At 39.6% G+C, this 23,045-nt stretch overlaps 1 protein-coding gene across 1 annotated transcript in view; it reads left to right on the top strand.

Annotated features, from left to right (window-relative positions):
* LOC124501851 (pregnancy zone protein-like) overlaps positions 1 to 23,045 on the top strand; it is a 46,250-nt gene that overhangs the window by 2,936 nt on the left and 20,269 nt on the right. The window contains exons 3-14 of the mRNA XM_047066316.1: positions 124 to 277; positions 436 to 488; positions 1,726 to 1,746; positions 2,220 to 2,388; positions 3,653 to 3,737; positions 6,097 to 6,220; positions 8,409 to 8,523; positions 10,336 to 10,445; positions 12,798 to 12,959; positions 13,859 to 14,086; positions 15,827 to 15,890; positions 20,252 to 20,394. Of these exons, the coding sequence (XP_046922272.1) occupies positions 124 to 277; positions 436 to 488; positions 1,726 to 1,746; positions 2,220 to 2,388; positions 3,653 to 3,737; positions 6,097 to 6,220; positions 8,409 to 8,523; positions 10,336 to 10,445; positions 12,798 to 12,959; positions 13,859 to 14,086; positions 15,827 to 15,890; positions 20,252 to 20,394 (1,428 nt within the window). The remainder of the gene's footprint in view (positions 1 to 123; positions 278 to 435; positions 489 to 1,725; positions 1,747 to 2,219; positions 2,389 to 3,652; positions 3,738 to 6,096; positions 6,221 to 8,408; positions 8,524 to 10,335; positions 10,446 to 12,797; positions 12,960 to 13,858; positions 14,087 to 15,826; positions 15,891 to 20,251; positions 20,395 to 23,045) is intronic.

Below are 23,045 nucleotides of genomic sequence, written 5' to 3'. Positions count from 1 at the left end.
TATAATTCTTGACTTATCTCTTACTAATTCTCTGGGACTAACCAGAGAAAGAACAAAGTCAGAAAGGCTGAGACATTCAGACATGGGTCTGGGCAGATTTTTCAGTGCTTTTCTGTTTTACAGATTCCAAAGCTGTTAACTTCCTCAGGGTTCATTACCGTGGAGGTGAAAGGGGCAACCCAGGAATTCATAAAGAAGAACATAATACATGTAAGGAGAGCAGAGACCGTTGTCATTGCCCAAACAGACAAACCCATCTACAAACCAGGACAAAAAGGTATAAGGAACCAAGCTGGCAAGAGCAACTTTAAGGGGTGGGTGTGTGGCTATCTATTACTTTATTCTGCAGTCATGAAAACACAAGCATGCTGTTATCTGTGTTACTGCCTTGGATTCCCGCGGTAGGGTTTCATGGGGAAAATCTCTGTGTTTCAGTGAGATTCCGCATCGTCTCTGTGGATGTCAATTTTCACCCTGTGAATGAAACGGTAAGTCTCCTGACAGTGGATGAGTGTGGGGAAAACAAGCACAAACTTAAGGCCCATTATTTGAAAAACATGAGACCAATATGATCTAAGTGGTACCACTGCTGGAGAATGAGATCAGTTCATCAACCACATTATCAAAATAAAACATTCCGTTGAAATTATCTTTTTAAAGAGCCCAGTCATTTTGGGGGCTCCCAGGTAGCTCAGTCTGTTAAGCGTTCAACTTCAGCTCAGATTATGATCTTGCAGTTCCTGAGTTCAAGCCCTGCCTCAGGCTCTCTGTGGTCAGCCCAGAGCCCACTTAGGATCCTCTGTCTCTCTCTCCGCCCCCCAAACCCCCCTCCCTTCCTCTTCCACTCCCGTGTGTGCACATGCTCTCTCTCTCTGTCTCAAAAAATAAACATTTTAAAAAATCTTTTTTAAATGTTTATTTATTTTTTAAAAAATCTTTTTTATTTTATTAAAAATAAAATAAAAGATTTTATTAAAAATAAAATAAAAGATTTTATTAAAAATAAAAATCTTTTATTAAATAAATCTTTTATTAAAAAGATTTTATTAAAAATAAAAAAAAGATTTTATTAAAAAATCTTTATTATTTTAAAAAATCTTTTTTAAATGTTTATTTATTTTTTGAGACAGAGAGAGAGAGAGAGCCTGAGTGGGGGATGAGCAGAGAGAAAGGGAGACGCAGAATCTGAAGCAGGTTCAAGGCTCCCAGCCATCAGCACAGAGCCTGACACGGGGCTCAAACCCACGAACTGTGAGATCACGACCTGAACCGAAGTCGGATGTTTAACCAACTGAGCCACCCAGGCGCCCCAAAAATAAATAAATATTTTTTTAACCCCAGTAACTTTTATTAAACAAAGGAAAGTAAGTGAACTTGATTTCTCTCTTAGAGAGATGGAGAATTTCTCAGAGATAAATTTCATCTGCAAAATAAACTCACTCTTTTGACCTTTTTACTTAAGTGTAGGTTTCCTCCATTGTACATTATTTCATAAAAGGAAAGTCATGACTTCTCAAGAGATATATATGAGAACTAAACATGTAAAACTAAACTAAACATGTAAAATGCATGTGAACCAAACTGGGGCACATTTCCTTGTTTGGATAAAAAATATATACAGACTCACTTCCCCTGATCCAGCTAGGCTATCAATGCTGAGGTCATGGCTTTCTTTTTCTAATCTCCATCCCACACTCATACTATCTTTTTTTTTTTTCTTTACAGTTCTCAGTGGTTTATATTGAGGTAAGTAAGATCTTATGCATCTCCGTTGGGATGTGAACTTACTACAAGTTAGGTTCCACTGACTCTCCCGCCTCCTCCCTCCCCTCTAGCACTCCACCAAAACTAAACACTGTTTTCCCTATCTATCTTAAATCCTCTGGAGACTGGGTAAGATGTAAATGAAAGAACAAAATCCCCTGAGATGATACAATTTAGTGACTTTTCCAGTATTTCTAACCAAAATGGATACCCGTTGTAATCTTTAACATCTCATAGCTAGTAACCTTGATGTCCTTTTCTGAGCATAGAATTCCTAGAAAACTTTGTTCACTACCTTTGGTTTGTAGCAGTCAAAGTACCTTTGATTTGATTTGATGTAGTCAATTTGCCAACTGTCTACTATCCGACTCCCAATGTGCCCTCCCTGGAAAGCTGCCCCTCTACTCAAAATACCTATTTCAATGGTTTCTATGAACTCATGTTTTTACCTATAGAATCCCAAGAGGAATCGAATTTTCCAATGGCAAAATGTCAGACTGCAAGGGGGACTCATCCAGCTCTCCTTCCCACTCTCGGTGGAGCCCACCCTGGGTACCTATAATATTATGATGCAGAAGGAGTCAGGGGGAACACTACAGCACTCCTTTGAGGTGAAGGAATATGGTAAGAATTCTGTATGTGCTCGAGACATTTATGACATTAGAGTATTTAAGAGCTTAAGAGTTTTTATACATAGGTACAAGCAAAAATCTAGCATATAGTAGTTGAAAATTAGCAAGTTTTTTATTTATCTAAATATTCACTAAGTGCTTTTCATGCGCTATCTTGTTTAATCCTCACATCACCCCTCTGAGGCAGATACTGTATTATCCCCATTTTACAAATGAGTACATGAGTACTAGAACTGTTAGTAATTTACCAAAATCACAGAGCCAGCAAGAGGCAAGAAATATTTTATTAGGTCCATTTGACCCTATTCAATCAGAAATTGTTAACCAATACAATAAATACGTGCATGCATCTGTTGATCTATATCTTATAACTGAGGGTACCTCTGGGCCGCACCTATGACCTAGACCTATACTACTCCAACCAAAGTAGTCAGACATTGAAGCCACCTTACCAGTTATCAGTTATGTGGATTTTCTCATGCCAATTGAACGTGGGTGAGGAGACTTGATCAACAAAAGCACGATTCCCCAAATTCACCAGACCTGCCATGGGAATTATAGAACAAGGATCTCTTGCGGGAACATTAAACTAATCTTACACAACTGTGAGAGAGGCTGGAAAAGTAAGGGTCCAGTAGGAGGAGCTAATGAGTCAGAGGAAATTACTAACCAGTTCTCCGGAAGCATGGGTGGGGACAAATAAGTTAGCACTCGCAAGGGTCCCTTCAGATGCCAAAGTGGACCCCCAAGGGCCACCGCCATAGAAGAATCTATGGAAGGCCGTACGTATACATATCTCTTCATATCCACTGCTTCAGTATTTCTGTAGTCAAGCGTCTAGTGGTAGATCTTGGGCCTCTATCAGTCAGCAGAACTCGCAGCTGGGAGGAAATGGACACAGAGAAGGACAGAATTAGGACAAATTGGAATCAACTGGCTTCTCTGTACCTGTCACCACATCCAACCATGTGGATCTTTAGAGACTCAGGGTGCTTCTTTCCTTCCGTCTTTGAAATCTTAAACAAATTCAAAGGAGATGCTAGGAAAGGTAATCCGAGCTTAACCAAGTTAACGCAGGACAAATTACCCGTGGTCATAAACACATCGCCCTCGTCAGTGGTGGCTCTGCTGCTCCTTATTTCAGTTGACATCATTTCATGCGATCTTACATTATAAGGTTCTGCAATAGAATCATTACTAATACTTGCAAGATATCCCGCCCACCTTCATGTCTTTCTCCCTTCTGTTGACAACAGTTTTGCCCAAATTTGAGGTCCAAGTGAAAATGCCCAAGGTTATCGGCTTTCTAGATGAAGAATTTGTGGTATCCGCCTGTGGCCTGTGAGTTACAATTTTTTTTTTCATTCCAATTCTATTTCCCGGCTCTTTTGCATTGGTAACTGGACTTCAAGGTGTTTTAATTCGAGAATGACTTTCTCCAACTGGGGAGCATGAGAGGCAGCATATGACATCCTACTAATAATAAAAGTATTGCCTGACCCTTGAAAATGTGCAAGACCGTGTTTTAAGTGCCTTGCCCCTGTTAACATTTATTCTCACACTAACCTTGTGAGATGGGGATAGTTATCCTTAGTTTGCAAATGAGGAAACTATAACACATAGAGGATAAAAAAAAAAAAACTTGCTCAAGTTTCTACAGATAGTAAATGACAAACTGGAATTTAACCCAACAGTCTGGCTCCAGGGCGTGAACTCTTCACCCCTATCCTATATTGCTTCTGCAATTAAATAAAAAAAAAAAAATCTAGTTTCATGAAACTTTCTACAACCGAAATTGAATGCAAGATGTCCAACTCAAGGTCATGCTCATGCTCATAAATTCTGTGTTATTCTGTGTCATACAATCCCCATTTTTTTTTATCGCTCCTGATTTCCTAAACTATGGGAAATTAGAAAAAAATTAAGAACTTTTCTTAAGTAGATATATAGATATATAATGTATAGATATACAGATATATATAGATGTATACATGTGTCACAGTTATTTCTTCCCTGGTTACCTTTTGGTGTAGTAAGACACTCTTCATCTGTACTGAAGAGACACTTTACCTCTTGGTTTTGAAAGCAGTGTGAGCAACATCGTATCTTCACCTTTCTCGCCAGTTTTGATGCCGTAGATCTTTCCCTTAGAAGGGGGAGCACTTTCAGTCAGGTTTAAAGATTCCCCAAAGTGAGAGTTAGTAAATCATTTATTGCTTTATCAGCATTGCTAGAAACTGGGGTGGGGAGGACTATAAGAAGAGGAGACTCGGGGCCATTGAAGCCAACTGTCACCTACCTCACAGTTTTGGCTAAAGCAATAGGTCTCAAACTGAAGTGAGCATCTGGATCTATTGAGGTGATTAGCCAGAATGTAGTTTCCTTGGCCACGCCTCTGGAGATTCCAATCATGAACCTAAGGAAAGACTGAGGACTCCGAATCGCAATACATATCTCAGGTAATTTCAGGGTAGATGGTCCACGAAGCATACGTTGAGAAAGAGCAGATTAACCTGGCTTCACACCATATCTTCATTCAGCCTGCTCTGACACATGCCACAGAATGGTTAGTTTATAAACAACAGAAATTTGTTGCTCACAGTTCTAGAGGTTGGGAACCCCAAGGTCAAAGTGCTGGCATGGTCACATTCTGGTGAAGGTTCTCTTTCTTGCTCATGGCTGGTTGCTTTCTTGCCATGTCCTCATATGGTGGAAGGGGCAAGCGATCTCTCTGGAGCCTCTTTTATAGAGGCACCAATCACATTCATGAGGGTTCCACCCTCATGATCTAAGCACCTCCCAAAGACCTCACGCCTAATGCCTTCATCCTTGGTGTTTAGGATTTTCACATACAAATTTGGGGGGTGCAAACATTCAGAGCATACCATAGCATATCCTTCCCTCAGATTTGGCAGACTCAGACTAAGTCGTTATGATACTGTTCATTTATAACATTTCTGTTCGATAGCTAGTGCTTTTGAATATTTAAATTTCCAGTGAAGTTCTCATTTATCTTCTTAAAATATATACGAATTAGAGATGACTTAGAAATACACCATCTAGAGACCCTTAAATTTTTGCCCCAAACAACTTAGGAGGCATTGTCAAAGGTGGAATTATGACTTAGATAATCCGATGGCAGAGAAAGAAGGAAATAAGACAGAGTAAAACCCCAACTGGAAAGGAGGAAAGATCTGAGAAAAACCACATTGTTAATTTTTCATTTGGCGGTGTTTCAAAAAGATTCAGTAAGTATTTTCTCTTAGAGTTGTAGATGTATATCCACTTGGATAATTAAGACGGTTTCAGAACAAGTGCTTCTTTTTTTTTTAAATTTTTTTTTTAACGTTTATTTATTTTTGAGACAGAGAGAGGCAGAGCATGAACGGGGGAGGGTCAGAGAGAGAGGGAGACACAGAATCGGAAGCAGGCTCCAGGCTCTGAGCCATCAGCCCAGAGCCCGATGCGGGGCTCGAACTCCCGGACCGCGAGATCGTGACCTGGCTGAAGTCGGACACTTAACCGACTGCACCACCCAGGCGCCCCAGAACAAGTGCTTCTAAAGAACAAATGCTATGGAAGGAATTACGACAGCTATAGATGAACAAGATGGATATATGAATGGATCAAATTATGTGAAAAAATATCTGAGTTATCTATATTAAACATATTCTCATCTATAACTGCTTGACTGTCATAGATACACATATGGAAAGCCGGTCTCTGGTCTGGTGACAATTAACGTATGCAGAAAATATTCACGATACCATTCCAACTGCCATGGAAGATATTCGCAAAAGATCTGTGAAGAATTCAGTCAACAGGTATATGGAAACCACTCTCCCCAGGACACTAACAACAGATCTTGTTTTCTCAGGGATTATAATGCAATAAGGAATATCATACAATAGAATACAATATTGTATTGTGAAAACGGTATAACAAAGAGTAGTGTTTGAAATGGTCCCCTAGAAAAAAATGTAGAATAAGGGAAACATTGTAAGATTGCCTGGCAACATTAGGAGGTTTCTTGATAGTTGGGTTCATGAATTTATATTGGTATTTATGCGACCAGTTTTGTAATCCCTTCTGACAGCAATCAGCATGCCAGATATAAAGCCATAAAATAATGTGGAGGTATCCAAAGTTGGCTTTTATCAAACAGATAACAGAAAAAAAAAATGTAGCCAATGTGAAGAATTTGGTCAGTGGGAGGAGGGAGCCCGGCTGGCTCAGTTGATAGAGCCTTTGATGCTTGAACTTGGGGTTTTGCATTCCAGCCCCATTTGGGGTGAAAAGCTTACTTAAAAAAAGAATTTGGTTTGTAGGAGAATCAAATGACATGCTATTGAATCGAAAGGGCATATGGAAGAATATGAAACCAGCATCCGGCTTAAGAGAAAGAGACCTACAGGGACAATGAAGCCCTCAATGACGTCAAAGAATGTAATAACATCAGAAAGTAGAATCTTTCGTATTAAAAAAGAAATGTATAGGGGCGCCTGGGTGGCTCAGTCGGTTAAGCGTCTGGCTTTGGTTCAGGTCATGATCTCACAGCGGGTGAGTTCAAGCCCCGCCTCAGGCTCTGTGCTGACAGGTCAAAGCCTGGAGCCTGCTTCGGATTCTGTGTCTCCCTCTCTCTCTGCCCCTCCCCAGCTCATGCTCTGCCTCTCTCTCCTTCAAAAATAAATAAGCATTAAAAAAATTAAAGAAAAAAAAGAAATGTATAAATTACCGAGTTCAGAAAAAGAGTACATAAAAGCCCAGAGAGTGGCATTATCCATGATAATGAATGTCAAGACAAACGTCAATAAGCAACATAAACATGAGAGGAATTTAGTTACAAAACCTTTAAAATATCAGGGATAAGGGATGAATTTTTATTTTCAAGTGAGTAAATTAAAATACGATTAAGTAAATTTGACGTAAATGAAGTATGATTACATTTTATCATGCAATGAATATTTTCATGGAAATAAATAAAAAAATGAAAACAAATCTTTCTTAAGGTATGGATCCCAATATGTAGTTGGGAAATCTATTATAATGATTCATATATTCAATGAATAGATGTTTTGATTAATGTCCTAGACATGGAGAAATACAGTGAAGAAAACATAATCCTCAGTTGATGTTTAGATGAAGGTGGTCACAGAGGAGATGTTACGTCTTTTTTTAATTAACGTTTTATTTATTTATTTTGAGAGAGAGCGAGCGAGCGAGAGAGAAGCAAACAGAGAGAGGGAGAGAGAGAATCCCAAGCAAGCTCCACGCTGTCAGCACAGAGCCTGATGTGGGGCTCGAACTCACAAACTGTGAGATCATGACCTGAGCTGAAACCAAGAGTCAGATGCTTAACCGACTGAGTCACCCAGGCGCCCCAGAGATATTATGTCTGAGCTGAGTTTAGAAGAGTAGTAACCGTTAGCCCGGATAAGAATGGGAGCAAGAACGTCATCGTCTGAGGAACAGCATATGCAGAGAGGCAGAATTACAAAACATGGCGGCGCATTTGGAAACCAGGAAGTTTAAATTTTTTTTTTTTAATGTTTATTTATTTTGGGGACAGAGAGAGACAGAACATGAACGGGGGAGGGGCAGAGAGAGAGGGAGACACAGAATCGGAGGCAGGCTCCAGGCTGCAAGCCATCAGCCCAGAGCCCGACGCGGGGCTCGAACTCATGGACCGCGAGGTCGTGACCTGAGCTGAAGTCGGAGGCTTAACCGACTGAGCCACCCAGGCGCCCCAAGGAAACCAGGAAGTTTAATTGGGCAGAAGCAGAATAGGCTTTCAGAAGAGGAGAGGGAAGCCAGAGGCAATGAGTAACTCGACTAATGAAGAAATATGATGTCATCTTTGGCTTGGGAAGGGATAAGCACCTGAAAGATGTTCGGAACATTTGTAAAATTTCCTTTGGCGGGAAATGTTGAGCACAGAATTTTCGTAGATTGCTAACTGACTTTTGTGGCAGCAAATCAGAAGACCCAGGAATTCTCTTTCTTTCCTTTCAGGCAGACGATAAAGGCTGTTTCACACAACTCGTACAGACGAAAATATTCCAGCTGAGACAAAAGGGGTATGACATGGCAATACAAGTGGAAGCCAAGGTCAAAGAGGAGGGAACAGGTTGGCATTGTTTTTAAATATTGATTAATTCATTAGGTTACTAGTTTATTAACCTTTTTTCAAGGTTATGTATGTATGTGTGTGCATGTGTGTGTCTATGTGTGTGTGTGTGTGTGCGTATATTTATAACCATAATAACATTTTCACAAGAAATGTAAAAACTAGGAGCACCTGAGTAGTTCAGTGGGTTAAGCGTCAACTCTTGACTTCGGCTCAAGTCATGATCTCACGGTTGGTGAGTTGGTCGGGCTCTGCCCTGACAGTGTGGAGTCTGCTTAGGATTCTCTCTCTCCCCCTCTCTCTCTGCCCTACCCACACTTGCACTCTCCCTCTCAAAATAGATGAACATTAAAAAAAAAAAAAAAGAAATGTAAAACCTAAAGGCCAAATGAGCATGAAGAGAATTAATTCTAATAGAGAGGCAAAGTTTATAAAGTAGCATGTGGGCTGATTTGTACAGAATGGATAATATTTTGAAAGCTAGCAATGGACTGAGAAAAAAGCATGATTCACGTAAAATAAATGTGTTTGGTCTCAGAAGGATCTGAAAATGTAGGTAGGGGCTAAGGTGTGTAAAAAGTAAATCATATGCCAAAAAGGTTAGACTTTATTATGAAAAGCCTTGGATATCTTCAGATATATTGGAGTAGAATGTTCTAAATAAATTGATATTTTAAAGATATAATCCTAGCAGACATGAAAGGGACAGGCTAGATGAAACAATTTTAAGGTATCACAATGTGATACAGCAGATTATTCAAAATCGCTTCAAAGATTACAAATCTGGGGCCTGGAAAATGGAATTGCCATTAACCAAGATAAGGAGTAGATGTGAAAAAGTTATGGTAAGGAGAATGTGTCAAAGACAATTAATTATAATCTGGAATACCAAGGTAGAATATGATTCGTTCATCCTCAAAAATAATTTTAAAAGAAAACCAGAGCAAAATCAGTACCATAAATGTATATCTGAAACAATTCCTATTGTATCTATACCCTTGTAAGAGTAAATGCAATTGTTCTGAAAGAGAACTCACTTAGCTTTGTTAAATTGAGGCTAGAGGCAGACAAGGAGAGGCCCAAGGACAGAAATAACTACATTTTGGACATAGTATCAAATCAGTCAGAATAATAAAATTAGAAGTCATAGGGATGGGGAAAATAATAAAATAGAGTTTCTTAGAAGACACTGGAAGGGTTTCAGTGGTACTGATGTATGAAGTATTTCTGAGAACTCACTTGGATGAAGTCTGAGATGAAAATACTATAGTGGGAGAAAATAAGGGATTTTTTAGACTTTGATAGAACAGTGCTTTAGATGATGAAGATAAAACACAGATTACACTTCAATAAATGGAAAGGCACCAAGTGTTGGCTATACCTTGGAAGGGCCATACAAGTGAAAAGAAGGGTCTTTCTGGGTAAGAGGTTTGTGATAGAAAATAAGCATATTTTAAACATGATTCCAATGTAAAGAATCACGTTGCATGCAGAAAGTCATGGGGAGAGGGCAGGGATCTGAGAGAGATGGAAACAAAAATGGCACAAGATCACAGAAGAGGTGAGAAGAGCTTAAGAACATAGATCAAGTAGGATGCTTGCGAAACCAGAGGAATTGGGGAATGAGGTAAAATAATTTTTTATACGAAGGTGAAGCTAATGTCAAGTTGCTTGTATTTTCTAAGTATGAGAAATTCTAGAAAGGAGAAGATATGGAATACAGTGATTTGTTATGATGGAGTGAAGCTGGCTTGGAGGGAGGAGGTGAGTTGAATATACAGAACAGTTCAACCTCGCTTATTTCTTTTTCAGAGTTGGAATTAACTGGGCATGCATCATGCACAATCACAAGCACCTTAAGCAAATTGAAATTTACAAAAGTGGATACATATTACAGACATGGGCTCCCTTTTTTTGGACAGGTAAAATATCTTTTCAATAGAATCATAATGTGGGGGATGTGGCCTTTAAGAAAATGAATTTTTGTACCCCAAAGTATAATTTGTTATAAAAAATAAATATTTATTTCGAGTCAGGAAAGAAATTATGGCAAATGACAAACTTAAAAGGCAAACACTAACACATGCAGAAAAATAAAGCACAGGGGCGCCTGGGTGGCGCAGTCGGTTAAGCGTCCAACTTCAGCCAGGTCACGATCTCACGGTCCGTGAGTTCGAGCCCCGCGTCAGGCTCTGGGCTGATGGCTCAGAGCCTGGAGCCTGTTTCCGATTCTGTGTCTCCCTCTCTCTCTGCCCCTCCCCCGTTCATGCTCTGTCTCTCTCTGTCCCAAAAATAAATAAACGTTGAAAAAAAAATTAAAAAAAAAAAAGAAAAATAAAGCACACTTTTATTAACTTCTAACACACCTCTAGAATACATTTTTCCCTGTGTAGTTTGACTGCATACTCTCTACCTGTTTATAAACAACGGTTTTGTTTTATAATTTTTTAAAGATACTCTTTCATCTAGATGATTGAGATTGAATTTTTCATATTGATAGTTTTAAACACATTTTTTTCAGCTTCAAAGATCAGTATCGGTAATCATATTGGTAAATTTTCAGACTGATATCCAGCTGAGTAAGCTATCAGTTTTCTTTCATACAAGAGATAGAAGTTTTCTGGACATTTAAAATTTTCTTCTTTAGTAACTAATCTTTAAACTGACAGTTGATAGGCAATTTCCTTATTTTAGTGATGTGAATTGTATATTTTCTTCATTTATTGCAGTATTTTGCCTCAAATTGGCAAAAACTTAATAAATGTATAGATATGGCTGCATAACACCGTTTCAAACCAAGAGGAGGACATGAGCGAACTGAGGACTTAAAAGATGAATATGACTTGGCCAGAAATTTAAGAACGAGGGGAGAATGGCCAAGGCTCTAGGTTTCAAATAGCTTTTAAAGACCAAGGAAGTGGGGCGTCTGGGTGACTGAGTCAGGTGAACGTCCAACCCTTGATTTCGGCTCAGGTCATGATCCCACAGTTCATGAGATCGAGTCAGCGTCAGGCTCAGAGCTAACAGTGAGGAGCCTGCTTGGAATTCTTTCTCTGCACCTCTCTTGCTCGTGTTCTCTGTCTCAAAATAAATAAATAAACAGAATTTTTTTTATTTAATTTAAGCAAATTATTTTAACTGAAGAGCGAAGAGCTAAGAGGTAGCCAGGGTGACTGGCTGAGATAGAAGATATAACTGGATGGACTGTATAGTTGTAGTTAAGCCAGAGCAGCCCTTGAGGGCCTTTTAGAATAAGCTCAGAATTTTGTACTGAGGAGTTACTAAAGGTTTTAAGGAGAATAGCATGATCAGTTTAGCTCAGGCGGTATAGAGAATGGTTTGAAGCCAGCAGGAAGCAGGAAGGAGGTGAACTGTGTAAGATTCAATAAAATGGTATTGGAAACCAGATGGAGAAAAATATTGTGTCCTGTCATCTGAGAAAAGAGGTAGAGTTAAAATAAAAACACAGCTTTCAGAATTGCAATTTGGGAAACGTGGATTTGGGCAACAATTCAAATAGTGCCCCCTCGCCCTCAAGAACAAAAATCAACGGTTTTTCAAGACAAAGGGGAATTCTTATACATGTCTTTTATGAGGAATTTCGATTGGCGTTGGTGGCAGAAGACTAATCTTGACTGAATGTAAGTGGTTACTAAGGATATCATCGAGCAAAATCTCCTGTAGCAGGTTGCAGGTGTTCGGGCTGAGTTTGGTCCAGTTCTGAAGTTCATGGTTCTTCTGGTGAGGACGTGCCTAAGGCTGATCTCCTTAATGGCCTCCCAGCTCCACTGTAAACCTTTTGATAAGAGGCCTCATTTTATTTCACCTTTCACAGGTTTTAACTGGAATGGCAGCAATGAATCTAGAGAGAAATGAATAGGAATAAAATGAGTTCAACAGGGAAAGAGATAGCATTTGGCCAATGGTTAGATAAGTCAGTCAAAGAGAGAAAAATGATTAAAAAAGAAAAGAAAAAAAGCCTATGGGATGAATAGAAGCACCATATACTGAGACAGAGAACACCGGGGAGGAAGAAAATTGGGAAAGGTAATATCACGAGTCCATTCTGGGATATTCGCAGTTGTTTCAGGCTCAGGAAATATCTATATAGAAAAGCCAAATAGTCTAGAGCCCAGAAAACAAGTCTAATTTTCAGATTCTAAGATCTTCGGTAAATGACAGCAGCCACGAGGTCAAGAGGTGAATGCAACAAAGAACGGAAGATGCCATTGCTACATAACCCTTGACATCAGCTATCTCTTCCTCACTTCTAGGTTCTTCTAGTCAATGAGAAGAATCAGCCAATCCCCAATAAAACTGTAGTCGTCACTGTGGATGGAAATGCATATCATTCCCACTTTATCACGGATGAGCATGGTTTGGTAGACATTTCCATTAATACCACCAGGTTCACATCTTCTTCACTCACAGTTTTGGTAGGTGGGAAGGGGCATCTGGGGCTGCAAAAAGATTGCTGAGGCCGCATAATTTAAGGGTATATGGGAAACATGTAAATTCTACGGAAAAAGAAATGGCAACACAGAGGAAAATAGAAATTAAGCAATGTGGAGACCTAACTCAGAAGAAAACATGATCTGCCAGAAACCTTTTACTTTAGATTGACTCCATTTACAACCTGCCGTAGACATTTATTGGCTCATCTTGACCTTCCCTCGTAAAATTCAATGTTTTCGCAATTCTGTTACAGATTAGATTTTCTTGATTTCTTCGATGTGCCGCTATTGTTTGTTTTCTGTAGAAGGTTCAAATGACTTTATGCAGTTTATAGGCATAAGGGTATTAAGAAAAAGTAATTGGGGCGCCTGGGTGGCGCAGTCGGTTAAGCGTCCGACTTCAGCCAGGTCACGATCTCGCGGTCCGTGAGTTCGAGCCCCGCGTCGGGCTCTGGGCTGATGGCTCAGAGCCTGGAGCCTGTTTCCGATTCTGTGTCTCCCTCTCTCTCTGCCCCTCCCCCGTTCATGCTCTGTCTCTCTCTGTCCCAAAAATAAATAAACGTTGGAAAAAAAAAAAAAAAAAGAAAAAGTAATTGGGGGCGCCTGGGTGGCTCAGTCGGTTAAGCGTCCGACTTCGGCTCAGGTCATGATCTCACAGTCCGTGAGTTGGAGAGCCCGCGTCGGGCTCTGTGCTGATGGCTCAGAGCCCGGAGCCTGCTTCTGCTTCTGTGTCTCCCTCTCTCTCTGACCCTCTCCCATTCATGCTCTGTCTCTCTCTGTCTCAAAAATAAATAAACACTAAAAAAAAAGAATCTTTAGTAAATGACAGAGTGACCAACATGTACATAATGTACTTTCAAGACCTTTATTCTTTCCACTAGGTCACTTACAAAAAGAACAGCCGCTGTTTTGATAACTGGTGGCTTGAAGAATATCATATGCCAGCACAGCACACTGTAAAACGTATTTCCTCCCCGAGCAAGAGTTATCTACACCTTGAACCTGTTACTGGTACCGTGGCCTGTGGACAAATCCAGGAGATCCGGGCACACTACATCCTGAATGAACAGATTCTAAAGGATGAAAAAGATTTGACCTTCTATTATTTGGTAAGAATAGAAGTAGCTCTTCCTAATTACAAGACCTCAAAAAGATTGAGTTCTTATCGAAGTGATACGCTTTGTAAGACATCAGTGAAAACCTTTTCTTGTCCTTGTTTTTATGCTTGAAGAGAAGTGGCTTCCTAATACATTATCAATGCTTTCATTTCTCATTTATGCTCTGGTCTCCACTGGAATTTCTAAGCTTTTTTCTGAGTTCCAGTGGAAAATTATTGAAGGAGAGAGGAAAAAGCCAGGGAGAATGCCTTGTTAGACAAAAATAATGTTTTTCTTAGAACTCAATAGATAAATAAGCAAAGGGTAAGAAATCAAGAACTTCTTCAACAGGAAATAAAATTATAAACAAGCTTCTGGAAAATATTCAGTTTTGACATTAATTGAAGAAGTGAAAAATAAAACAATAAAGCAGTAGCAATACACCTGTAAAGCTTCTAAATAATTACAAAGCTCATGACCAGTGTTAAATGAAGGGAAAAAGGGCATTGACAGGCATATCATAAATTGATATGATACTTTTGAGGCCAATAAACCTATTTGTGCCCTGAGATCAAAAATATAATCCCAAACTGGCAGTTACTCAGATAAGTCATTTTAAGAAAAAAAAAAAATTACATGTAAGAGACTCTGTATAGGAAGATTAACTGTAGACAATATTTGCTTTTAATTTTTTAATGTTTTTATTTATTTTTGAGAGAGACAGAGACAGAATGTGAGCGGGTTAGGGGCAGAGAGAGAGGGAGACACAGAATCCGAAGCAGGCTCCAGGCTCTGAGCTGTCAGCACAGAGCCCGACGCGGGGCTCGAACTCACAAGCTGTGAGATCATGACCTGAGCCAAAGTCAGATGCTCAACTGACTGAGCCACCCAGGCGCCCCGTAGACAATATTTTTAAAAATTCTATTGAAAAGTTTTTTTAAAAAGTTGACAGTAAGTCAGAATCTTAGTTTTATTGCTTGTTAGTTATGTGACGTTGGGCAATTTACCTGATCTCATTTGTAAAGACAAACGTCAATCATCTTACCTGAATACTAGGGATGAGATTTATACCCACTTCATGGGAATACTGTGCACATTAAATAAAATCCTATAACTAAATAATTTAGCTCAATGCCTGGCACAAAGAGAGTGTCAATACCTTTGGTTTTTTAACAATAGAGAATACTTACGTATATTTTATATCTATCTGCTTTTAGTATATATTGCCTTCTGTATGTTTAAAATATTTGTTGAAAGAATATGCAAATTTGAAATATCAATATTCAAGAAAAATAGCAAATACTACATAAAATACTAAAACATTGCAAAACATATATTTGTTATTTAAAGTATGTAACTCTAGAGGCGCCTGGGTGGCTCAGTCGGTTAAGCGTCCAACTTCGGCTCAGGTCATGATCTCACTGCCCGTGGGTTCGAGCCCCGCGTAGGGCTCTGTGCTGACAGCTCGGAGCCTGGAGCCTGTTTCGGATCCTGTGTCTCCCTCTCTCTCTGCCCCTCCCCTGTTCATGCTCTGTCTCTCTCTGTCTCAAAAATAAAGTAGCATTAAAAAAAAAAATTAAATAAATAAATAAAGTATGTAACTCTACATATAGGAAAATACTGAAAGAGAACTTTAGTGTTCAAAACTTCTGGGTTGCAGTAGTGAGATAATTTATTTATATATTTTGAATAGGTTCTTGTAAGTTTAATATGTGCCTTTTAAAACGGTAATGGATATCTTTCCGTCTTCAGATCAAAGCAAGAGGAATCATCTCCCGATCAGGAATCCACGTGTTGTCCATTGAGCACGGAGAATGTAAGTACTTCCAGGATTTCCCTTTTTTTTTTTTTCTCTCGTATACTCAAATTCTGTACATTCTAGCAAGACGGAGCTACTTTTACATTTTACATTTACATTTTACAGAGGTCATGGTCACCAACCTTCTTCCATCAACCAAAGACGAGGATAAGCTAATACAAAACAAATAAACATTTTAAAGGTTGCGGGGGCGGGAGGCACCTGGGTGGCTCAGTTGGTGAGGTGTCCGATTTTTTATTTCAGCTCAGGTTGTGATCTCACAGTTGTGAGATCTAGCCCTGTGAGATGGAGCCTGCTTGTAATTGTCTCTCTCCTTCTCTCTCTCTCTCTCTCTCCTCCTCTCCCCCACTAGCCCTCTCTCTCTCTCTCTCTGTCAAATACATAAACATGCAAAACGATGGCATACTAGGTTCATTTTAGTCCATTTAGTAATTTCTTTTATTTTTGTAACATTTCTATATTTTAAATTTTATTCCTAAAGTAAAATATATTCATTTTATAATTAAATGTTTTCAAATGCATATATTTTTATTAAAATGTTAATTTTTATTAACTTATTTATTTAAAAGTGCAGAAAATCACCAAGGAAAAATTTTACTGTGTACATCTTTGTATTCATTTCCTATTGCTGCCGTAATACATTACCACCCACTTTCTGGCTTATAACTGCAAATTTATCATTTTACACTTCTGTAGGTCAGAAGTCTCACTGGGTTAATATCAGGGTGACAACAGGACTGGCTGCCTTCTAGTGCTCTAAGGAGTTACCCGTTTCCTTGCCTTAGAACCTCCTGCATTCCTCAGTTTGTGGCCCCTCTGTCTTCAACCCCAGGAGCACTTCATCTTCAAATCTCTCTCTTACATTTCTGCCCCCTTTTTATTTTTATTTTTTTTTTAATATTTTTATTTATTTTTGGGACAGAGAGAGACAGAGCGTGAATGGGGGAGGGGCAGAGAGAGAGGGAGACACAGAATCGGGAACAGGCTCCAGGCTCTGAGCCATCAGCCCAGAGCCCGACGCGGGGCTCGAACCCACGGACCGCGAGATCGTGACCTGGCTGAAGTCGGACGCTTAACCGACTACGCCACCCAGGCGCCCCTCTGCCCCCTTTTTAAAGATCACTATGATTCAGGGGTGCCTGGGTGGCTCAGTCGATTGAGCGTCCGACTTCGGCTCAGGTCATGATCTCACAGTTGTCTCTCTCCCTCTCTCTCTGCCCCTCCCCGACTCATGCTCTGTCTCTCTCTGTCTCAGAAATAAATAAACATTAAAAAAAAAATTTTTTTTTAAGTAAAGATCACTATGATTCCATCGGGCTCACTTGGATAACCTAGAATGATCTCCCCCTCTCAAAGTCCTTGACATAATCACATTTGCAAAGTCCCTTTTGCTGTGTAACATAACAGGTGCACAACTTTTTCAGATTATGATATCTTTGGGGAGGACGTTAATCTGCCTACCACAAACTGCCCTCTGGCCCCAAAGATTCACATCTGTCCCATATGCAAAATGCACTCACCCTATCCCAACAGCCTTGAAAGACTCAATCCTTTATAGCATTAACTCAAGTCCAAAATCTCATGTAAGTCTCATCATCTCAAAAGTCCCAAATATCATCTTATTGTCTACGTTAGATATTGGTGGGGCCTTAAGTGTAACCCTTTCTAGGACAAAAAGAGTTATCAGTCCCAAGAAATTTTTGAAAGCCGGTTGGACAAACAACGTTAGGTTTCAGAATACTGCTTAAGCTGCATCATACAAGTATTTGCATGGGATATTTTCATTTGTGCTCAGTTCGAAACATTGTCAGATTTCCCTTTTAATTTCTTCTTTGGACTCTGGGTGAGTCATAAAATAAGTATGTTTTTTAGTGTCTAAATATTGAGGTATTTTTCAGAAACTTTTCTTAGTGATTTCTAACTTCATGCCATTGTGGTCATTTCTTTTAAATTTACTGAGACATGTTTATGGCCCCACATATGGTCTATCTTGATAAATGTTAGTATTTCTATTCTTCTGCTCTTCAGCGTTTTCTAAACGTCATTTAAGTCAAGTTGGTTCACAACATTTCTATATCTTATATGTCACTTTCCTTCTGAATTTTCTTGAATCACCAACATCTCTCGATTTCTGTTATCCCAGGAAGGATAATTAACTTTTAAAAAAGGGGGGGGGTCTGTTACAAAAAGATAAATACATTTGGTCTGTTTATTTGTTACATGTCCCTAGGCTAAATCTCATAAATAGCTTCCTTTTTTTCTGTTCATTTGATAATTATAAGCTATCATTTTACAAAAACAAAATAAAAATAAAATAAAAACTTTTATTAGCAGCATATTTAGGAATCAAAAAGCTCATTCACCCAAGGTGAATCAGTATATGAAGGAAAAAATGAAGGAGTACCCATTACAAAAATTAAAATATGTTTGTCTTTTACCTTTGAAACCCCATTTCCGGGGTGCCTGGGTGGCTCAGTCGGTTAAGCGTTCGACTTCAGCCCGGGTCACGATCTCGCGGTCCGTGGGTTCGAGCCCCGCGTCGGCGCTGGGCTGATGGCTCGGAGCCTGGAGCCTGTTTCCGATTCTGTGTCTCCCTCTCTCTCTGCCCCTCCCCCGTTCATGCTCTGTCTCTCTCTGTCCCAAAAATAAATAAACGTTAAAAAAAAAAAAAAAACTTTAAAAAAAAAAAAGAAAGAAACCCCATTTCTGTGTCCTTGGCACAGAGTGGGTACACAAGAAATATTTTTAAAGTAATTCATAAATAAAGGATAAGATATCTCTTTGTCTACAACTTGTGGTAGCTAAACTTTATTTGAAGTTTACATATTTGAACTATATTTGAAGAGAACTAACTTTGAAAATAATATATCTTCCTGTCTTGATATATCTCTATAATAAGAGTTTTGGATAAAAAGTCCACGCCCTCAAGATGTTGTTATGCTTTTTTTTATGTTTATTTATTTTTGAGAGAGAGAGAGACAGAGCATGAGCAGGGGAGGGGCAGAGAGAGAGGGAGACACAGAATCCGAAGGAGGCTCCAGGCTCCGAGCTGTCAGCACAGAGCCCGACGCGGGGCTCGAACCCACGGACTGCGAGATCATGACCTGAGCCGAAGTCGGATGCTTAACCACATGAGCCACCCAGGCGTCCCTGTTGTGACACTTTTTATGTGCTCTTTATATGGTTTTAGTATTATGGTTTCAAATTACTTTATTGAAGTATAATTAACACACAGTGCTGTAGTAATGTCAGGTGTCCAATATACTGGCTTGACAATTCTTTACATTATTCGGTGCTCACCACGATAAGTATAGTCACCATGTGTCATCAAAGAATGTTACTACAATATCATTGACTATACTCCCTAGGAGATCTGGCCATTAGCGGCAACATGGATGGACATAGAGCATGTTATGCTAGATGACAGAAGCCAGAAGTTTCGAATTTATTTTGACCCTGCTGTTTCCGTGCTTCTTCACCCCAAGCTTATCTCCAACTTTCTAAAGATACAGGAAAGCTATACTTTTGAAAGAATTTCCTGCTACCCAGAACTTAGCTCGTTTACGAGAAAATTAAGTGTGGACATCTCATAAGCATCATGCAATGCACGCAGAAAGAAGCAACTAAGATAAATATAGGCAATTCCCCGGTAAAACTCAGATTCACACCTGGTTTTGTCGGTAATTATTCGTACCCATATCTCTGCGGTATTGAAAATGCCCTGAAGGTCCAGATGAGGTTGCGTTCTTTGCCTTTTCCTCGTGCATATGACAGGAATTGTGTTGATGTGGATCATAGGTAGAGGTAATTAACGATATCTAGAAGTTCTTCCCTCTTGATTTCTTTCTTAAGAAATCTTTTTTTTTCCTTCCAAGATTTTATTCAAATTCAAGTTAGTTAACATATAGCAGAGCCACTGGCTTCAGTAGAATTTAAGTGATTCCTTACTTCCATATAACACCCAGTGCTCATCCCAACGAGTGCCTTCCTCGATGCCCATCCCCCATCTAGCTCATTCCCCCACCCACTCCCCTCCTACAACCCTCAGTTCGTTCTCTACAGTAGAGTCTTAAATCTTTTTTTCAATTGAAAAACAGAAAGGCGCATTAAATGCGTTTTTCGACTTGAGCAGAGGAAATGCACAATGTATCCTACACTTTTCAGGAAGAACGTCATTGGCTCAGCACGTCCGCACTCAACACAACTGCATACACGATGGTGTGAATGCAAGTCTTCTCTTCCTTTAGTGTGCTCCAAATGTTAGAAGCAGTTAAGTCATTAGAGGGTCTCTTCTGTATAAAGATGAGAACTCCTCCCTCTTCCTAATCAAGTATCTTGAACGTTTTCTTACTCTCCAGTGAAAGGGGTATTTTCCTTCTCCTTTCGAGTGGAGTCGGACATCGCTTCTGATGCCCAGTTGCTGCTGTATGCTTTTTTGCCTGATGGAGAAATCATTGCCGACACGGAGAAAATCAACATCGAAAACTGTTTTGCCAATAAGGTGAGTCACCTGTATCAGCAGTCCTTTTATTCATCTCCCCTTTTGAAGGACGGAAAAGAAAGATGTCGCGGCCGTTTCTAAAACTGCCACATAGTGTCCCTGGAACTTTCCTCCGAAGGACATCCAGAGGCCGAGAGTGATGCCATACCCTGAGAGGGCTGGTGAAGAAGCTCAAAGCAGGTGGCCCTAGACACACAATGTTTGACAAGTTTCTTGTTTTATCTCAAAATTCATGTGCAATTCAAAATCTATTCTGTTATGCAACCTGAATAGTTTTAATCTTGACGTTTCGTTCCCCAAATTTTCAGTTAAAAATGATGTCTCCCCAGGATGTGTCCATTTTATCCCATCATACCCCCGATGCACCTCACTGTGCTATTGCGGAAACCAGTAACTCATTGTGAGTTTAAATTCAGTTTGATAATACAGAACAGGGGTATATGTATGTGCCCCATGTTGAGAAACACAGCCTGGGCACTCTAATAATGACTATAGCATAAAAATATAACATACTTGCAAATGGAGTCTTCTCATGTTTCCAAACAATGTATAGTTGTAACAAGAAGCCTTTATCCCAACAGAATTTGGTGCTCAACATGAACAATCAGAGAGCATCCACCAACTTCACTTATCTTTTTAAAAATATACCTAGGACTCTTTAACATGAATTTTATGAGCATTCAAACTATGCAAGGTACCTGGGTGGCTCAGTTGGTTAAGTGTCCGACTTTGGCTCAGGTCATGATCTTGCAGTCCCGTGGGTTTGAGCCCTGAGTCAGGCTCTGTGCTGACAGCTCAGAGCCTGGAGCTTGCTTCAGATTCTGTGTCTCCCTCTCTCTCTGCCCCTCTCTGCTCATGCTCTGTCTCTCTCTCTCTCAAAAATAAATAAACATTTAAAAAAATGTTTTTAAGAACAAACAAAAAACTACGCATTTAGGGGCGCCTGGGTGGCTCAGTCATTTAACTGCCTGACTCTTGATTTTGGCTCAGGTCATGATCTCACGGTTCATGAGTTCAAGCCCCACATTGGGCTCTGCAATGAGAGCGCAGAGCCTGCTTGGAATTCTCTCTCTCTCCTTCTCTTTCCACCCCTCCTGCATGCGCCCGTGCTCTGTCTCTCAAAATAAATAAGGAAACTTAAAAAAAAAAAACAAAACAAAACTATGCTTTGATGGCAAGTGAACGTTTCTGTAATGCGAACTACATTAGATTATCTTTTTTAAAAAAACATGTAATGATCTAAGAAAAATACACAATGGATTCTGATATAAAGTTTTAATTCTATCGTACTAAAGAATGCTAGGAAACAGGACGGGTGTCCAAGGGCATAGTTTCTTCTGCTCTGTTTGGATGTTCTTTGTGTTCCATGTGAACCTAGAAGAGATTCCTGTCTCAAACTTCAATGCCCTTACTGCTAATCGTGGGCAGTTAGTTGTTGGTTACACCTTGGAATGGCCATGTTATGCTATAGCTTTCGGCACACTTTGCTTATTCCAGCAGGGGTTTCTTGGCTTGGTAGAAAACAGGTGACCATTCCTGAGTAACACCAGAAAATTGCCACAGAGGAGTGCAAGCCCCTGGATATCATTCTCAGTCTCTTCGTATCAAATATCTCATAACTTATTCATCACGAGTAGAGAGACGCTGTGAAAACCAGAAAAGTGTTTAGAAGAAAGGGGACTATTTTCATTTACCACCAGAAGTTAGAAAAAAAGAGGTATTAAAAAGCTAAAAACTGAGGACCTTAGAAGGTAGACAGCCTGGCAGGCTGATGAACAAACAGAGGCAAGAACAAGCTGAGAATGGGAGGGAAGAGCCAAGTCGGTCTGAGACGTGTGTTCCCTCAACCCAATAATATACTTCAAGTATTCTCTTCAATCTTCATTAGGATAGAGAAAAACTGTTTTCTATCCAAAATTCGTATCTCTCTTTCCTACTTTAACAATAACAGATCTAGCGCATAGGTTAAATACCACATAACACTTTGCCTGTCATTCTTAACTGGATCGAATTATTTACGAAGGATAACATTGATTAACTCTCTCTCTTTCACAAATAAATAAACATCCAAACAAATTTTTTTAAGGGGCGCGTTGGTGATTCAGTCGGGTAAGCATCTGACTTCAGCTCAGGTCACGATCTCATGGTTCGTGAGTTCGAGCCCCGCGTCAGGCTCTGTGCTGACAGCTCGGAGCCTGGAGCCCCCTTCGGATTCTGTGTCTCCCTCTCTCTCTGCCCCTCCCCTGCTCATGCTCTGTCTCTCTGTCTCAAAAAATAAATTAAAATTTTTTTTTAATTTAAAAAATAAATAAACATTACAAACATTTTTAAAGGATAACACTGATTAATATGGATAAGTGCAGACTCTCCAACTATGCCTTAAAATCCTTTGTTCGCGTATCAGTAAAGCATTTTACATTTTCTAATGTAGTCACTTCTTGATTAATAGTCGTTTCAGTGGATTATAATGCCAAATAATTCATGTGTTCATTTGAAATAGGCACTCACAAACATGTTTTCATACGCTTAAGTTTTCTGAAAACAAAAACAAACACGTTTTGTTTGAATTCTCCATACGCCATGTTTTCATAATATAGTGAACTACAGAGATGAATACTTCCTCATTTTGAGAATAAATCTATTAATTGTTT

The sequence above is a fragment of the Lynx rufus genome, unplaced genomic scaffold (genome assembly GCF_022079265.1).
Source record: "Lynx rufus isolate CCGP_SWC_20201006 ecotype Redwood Valley unplaced genomic scaffold, mLynRuf1.p SCAF_7, whole genome shotgun sequence".
NCBI classification, from domain to species: domain Eukaryota; kingdom Metazoa; phylum Chordata; class Mammalia; order Carnivora; family Felidae; genus Lynx; species Lynx rufus.
The sequence above is the reverse complement of the archived record's forward strand: the minus strand, read 5'-3'. Positions and strand labels throughout refer to the sequence as shown.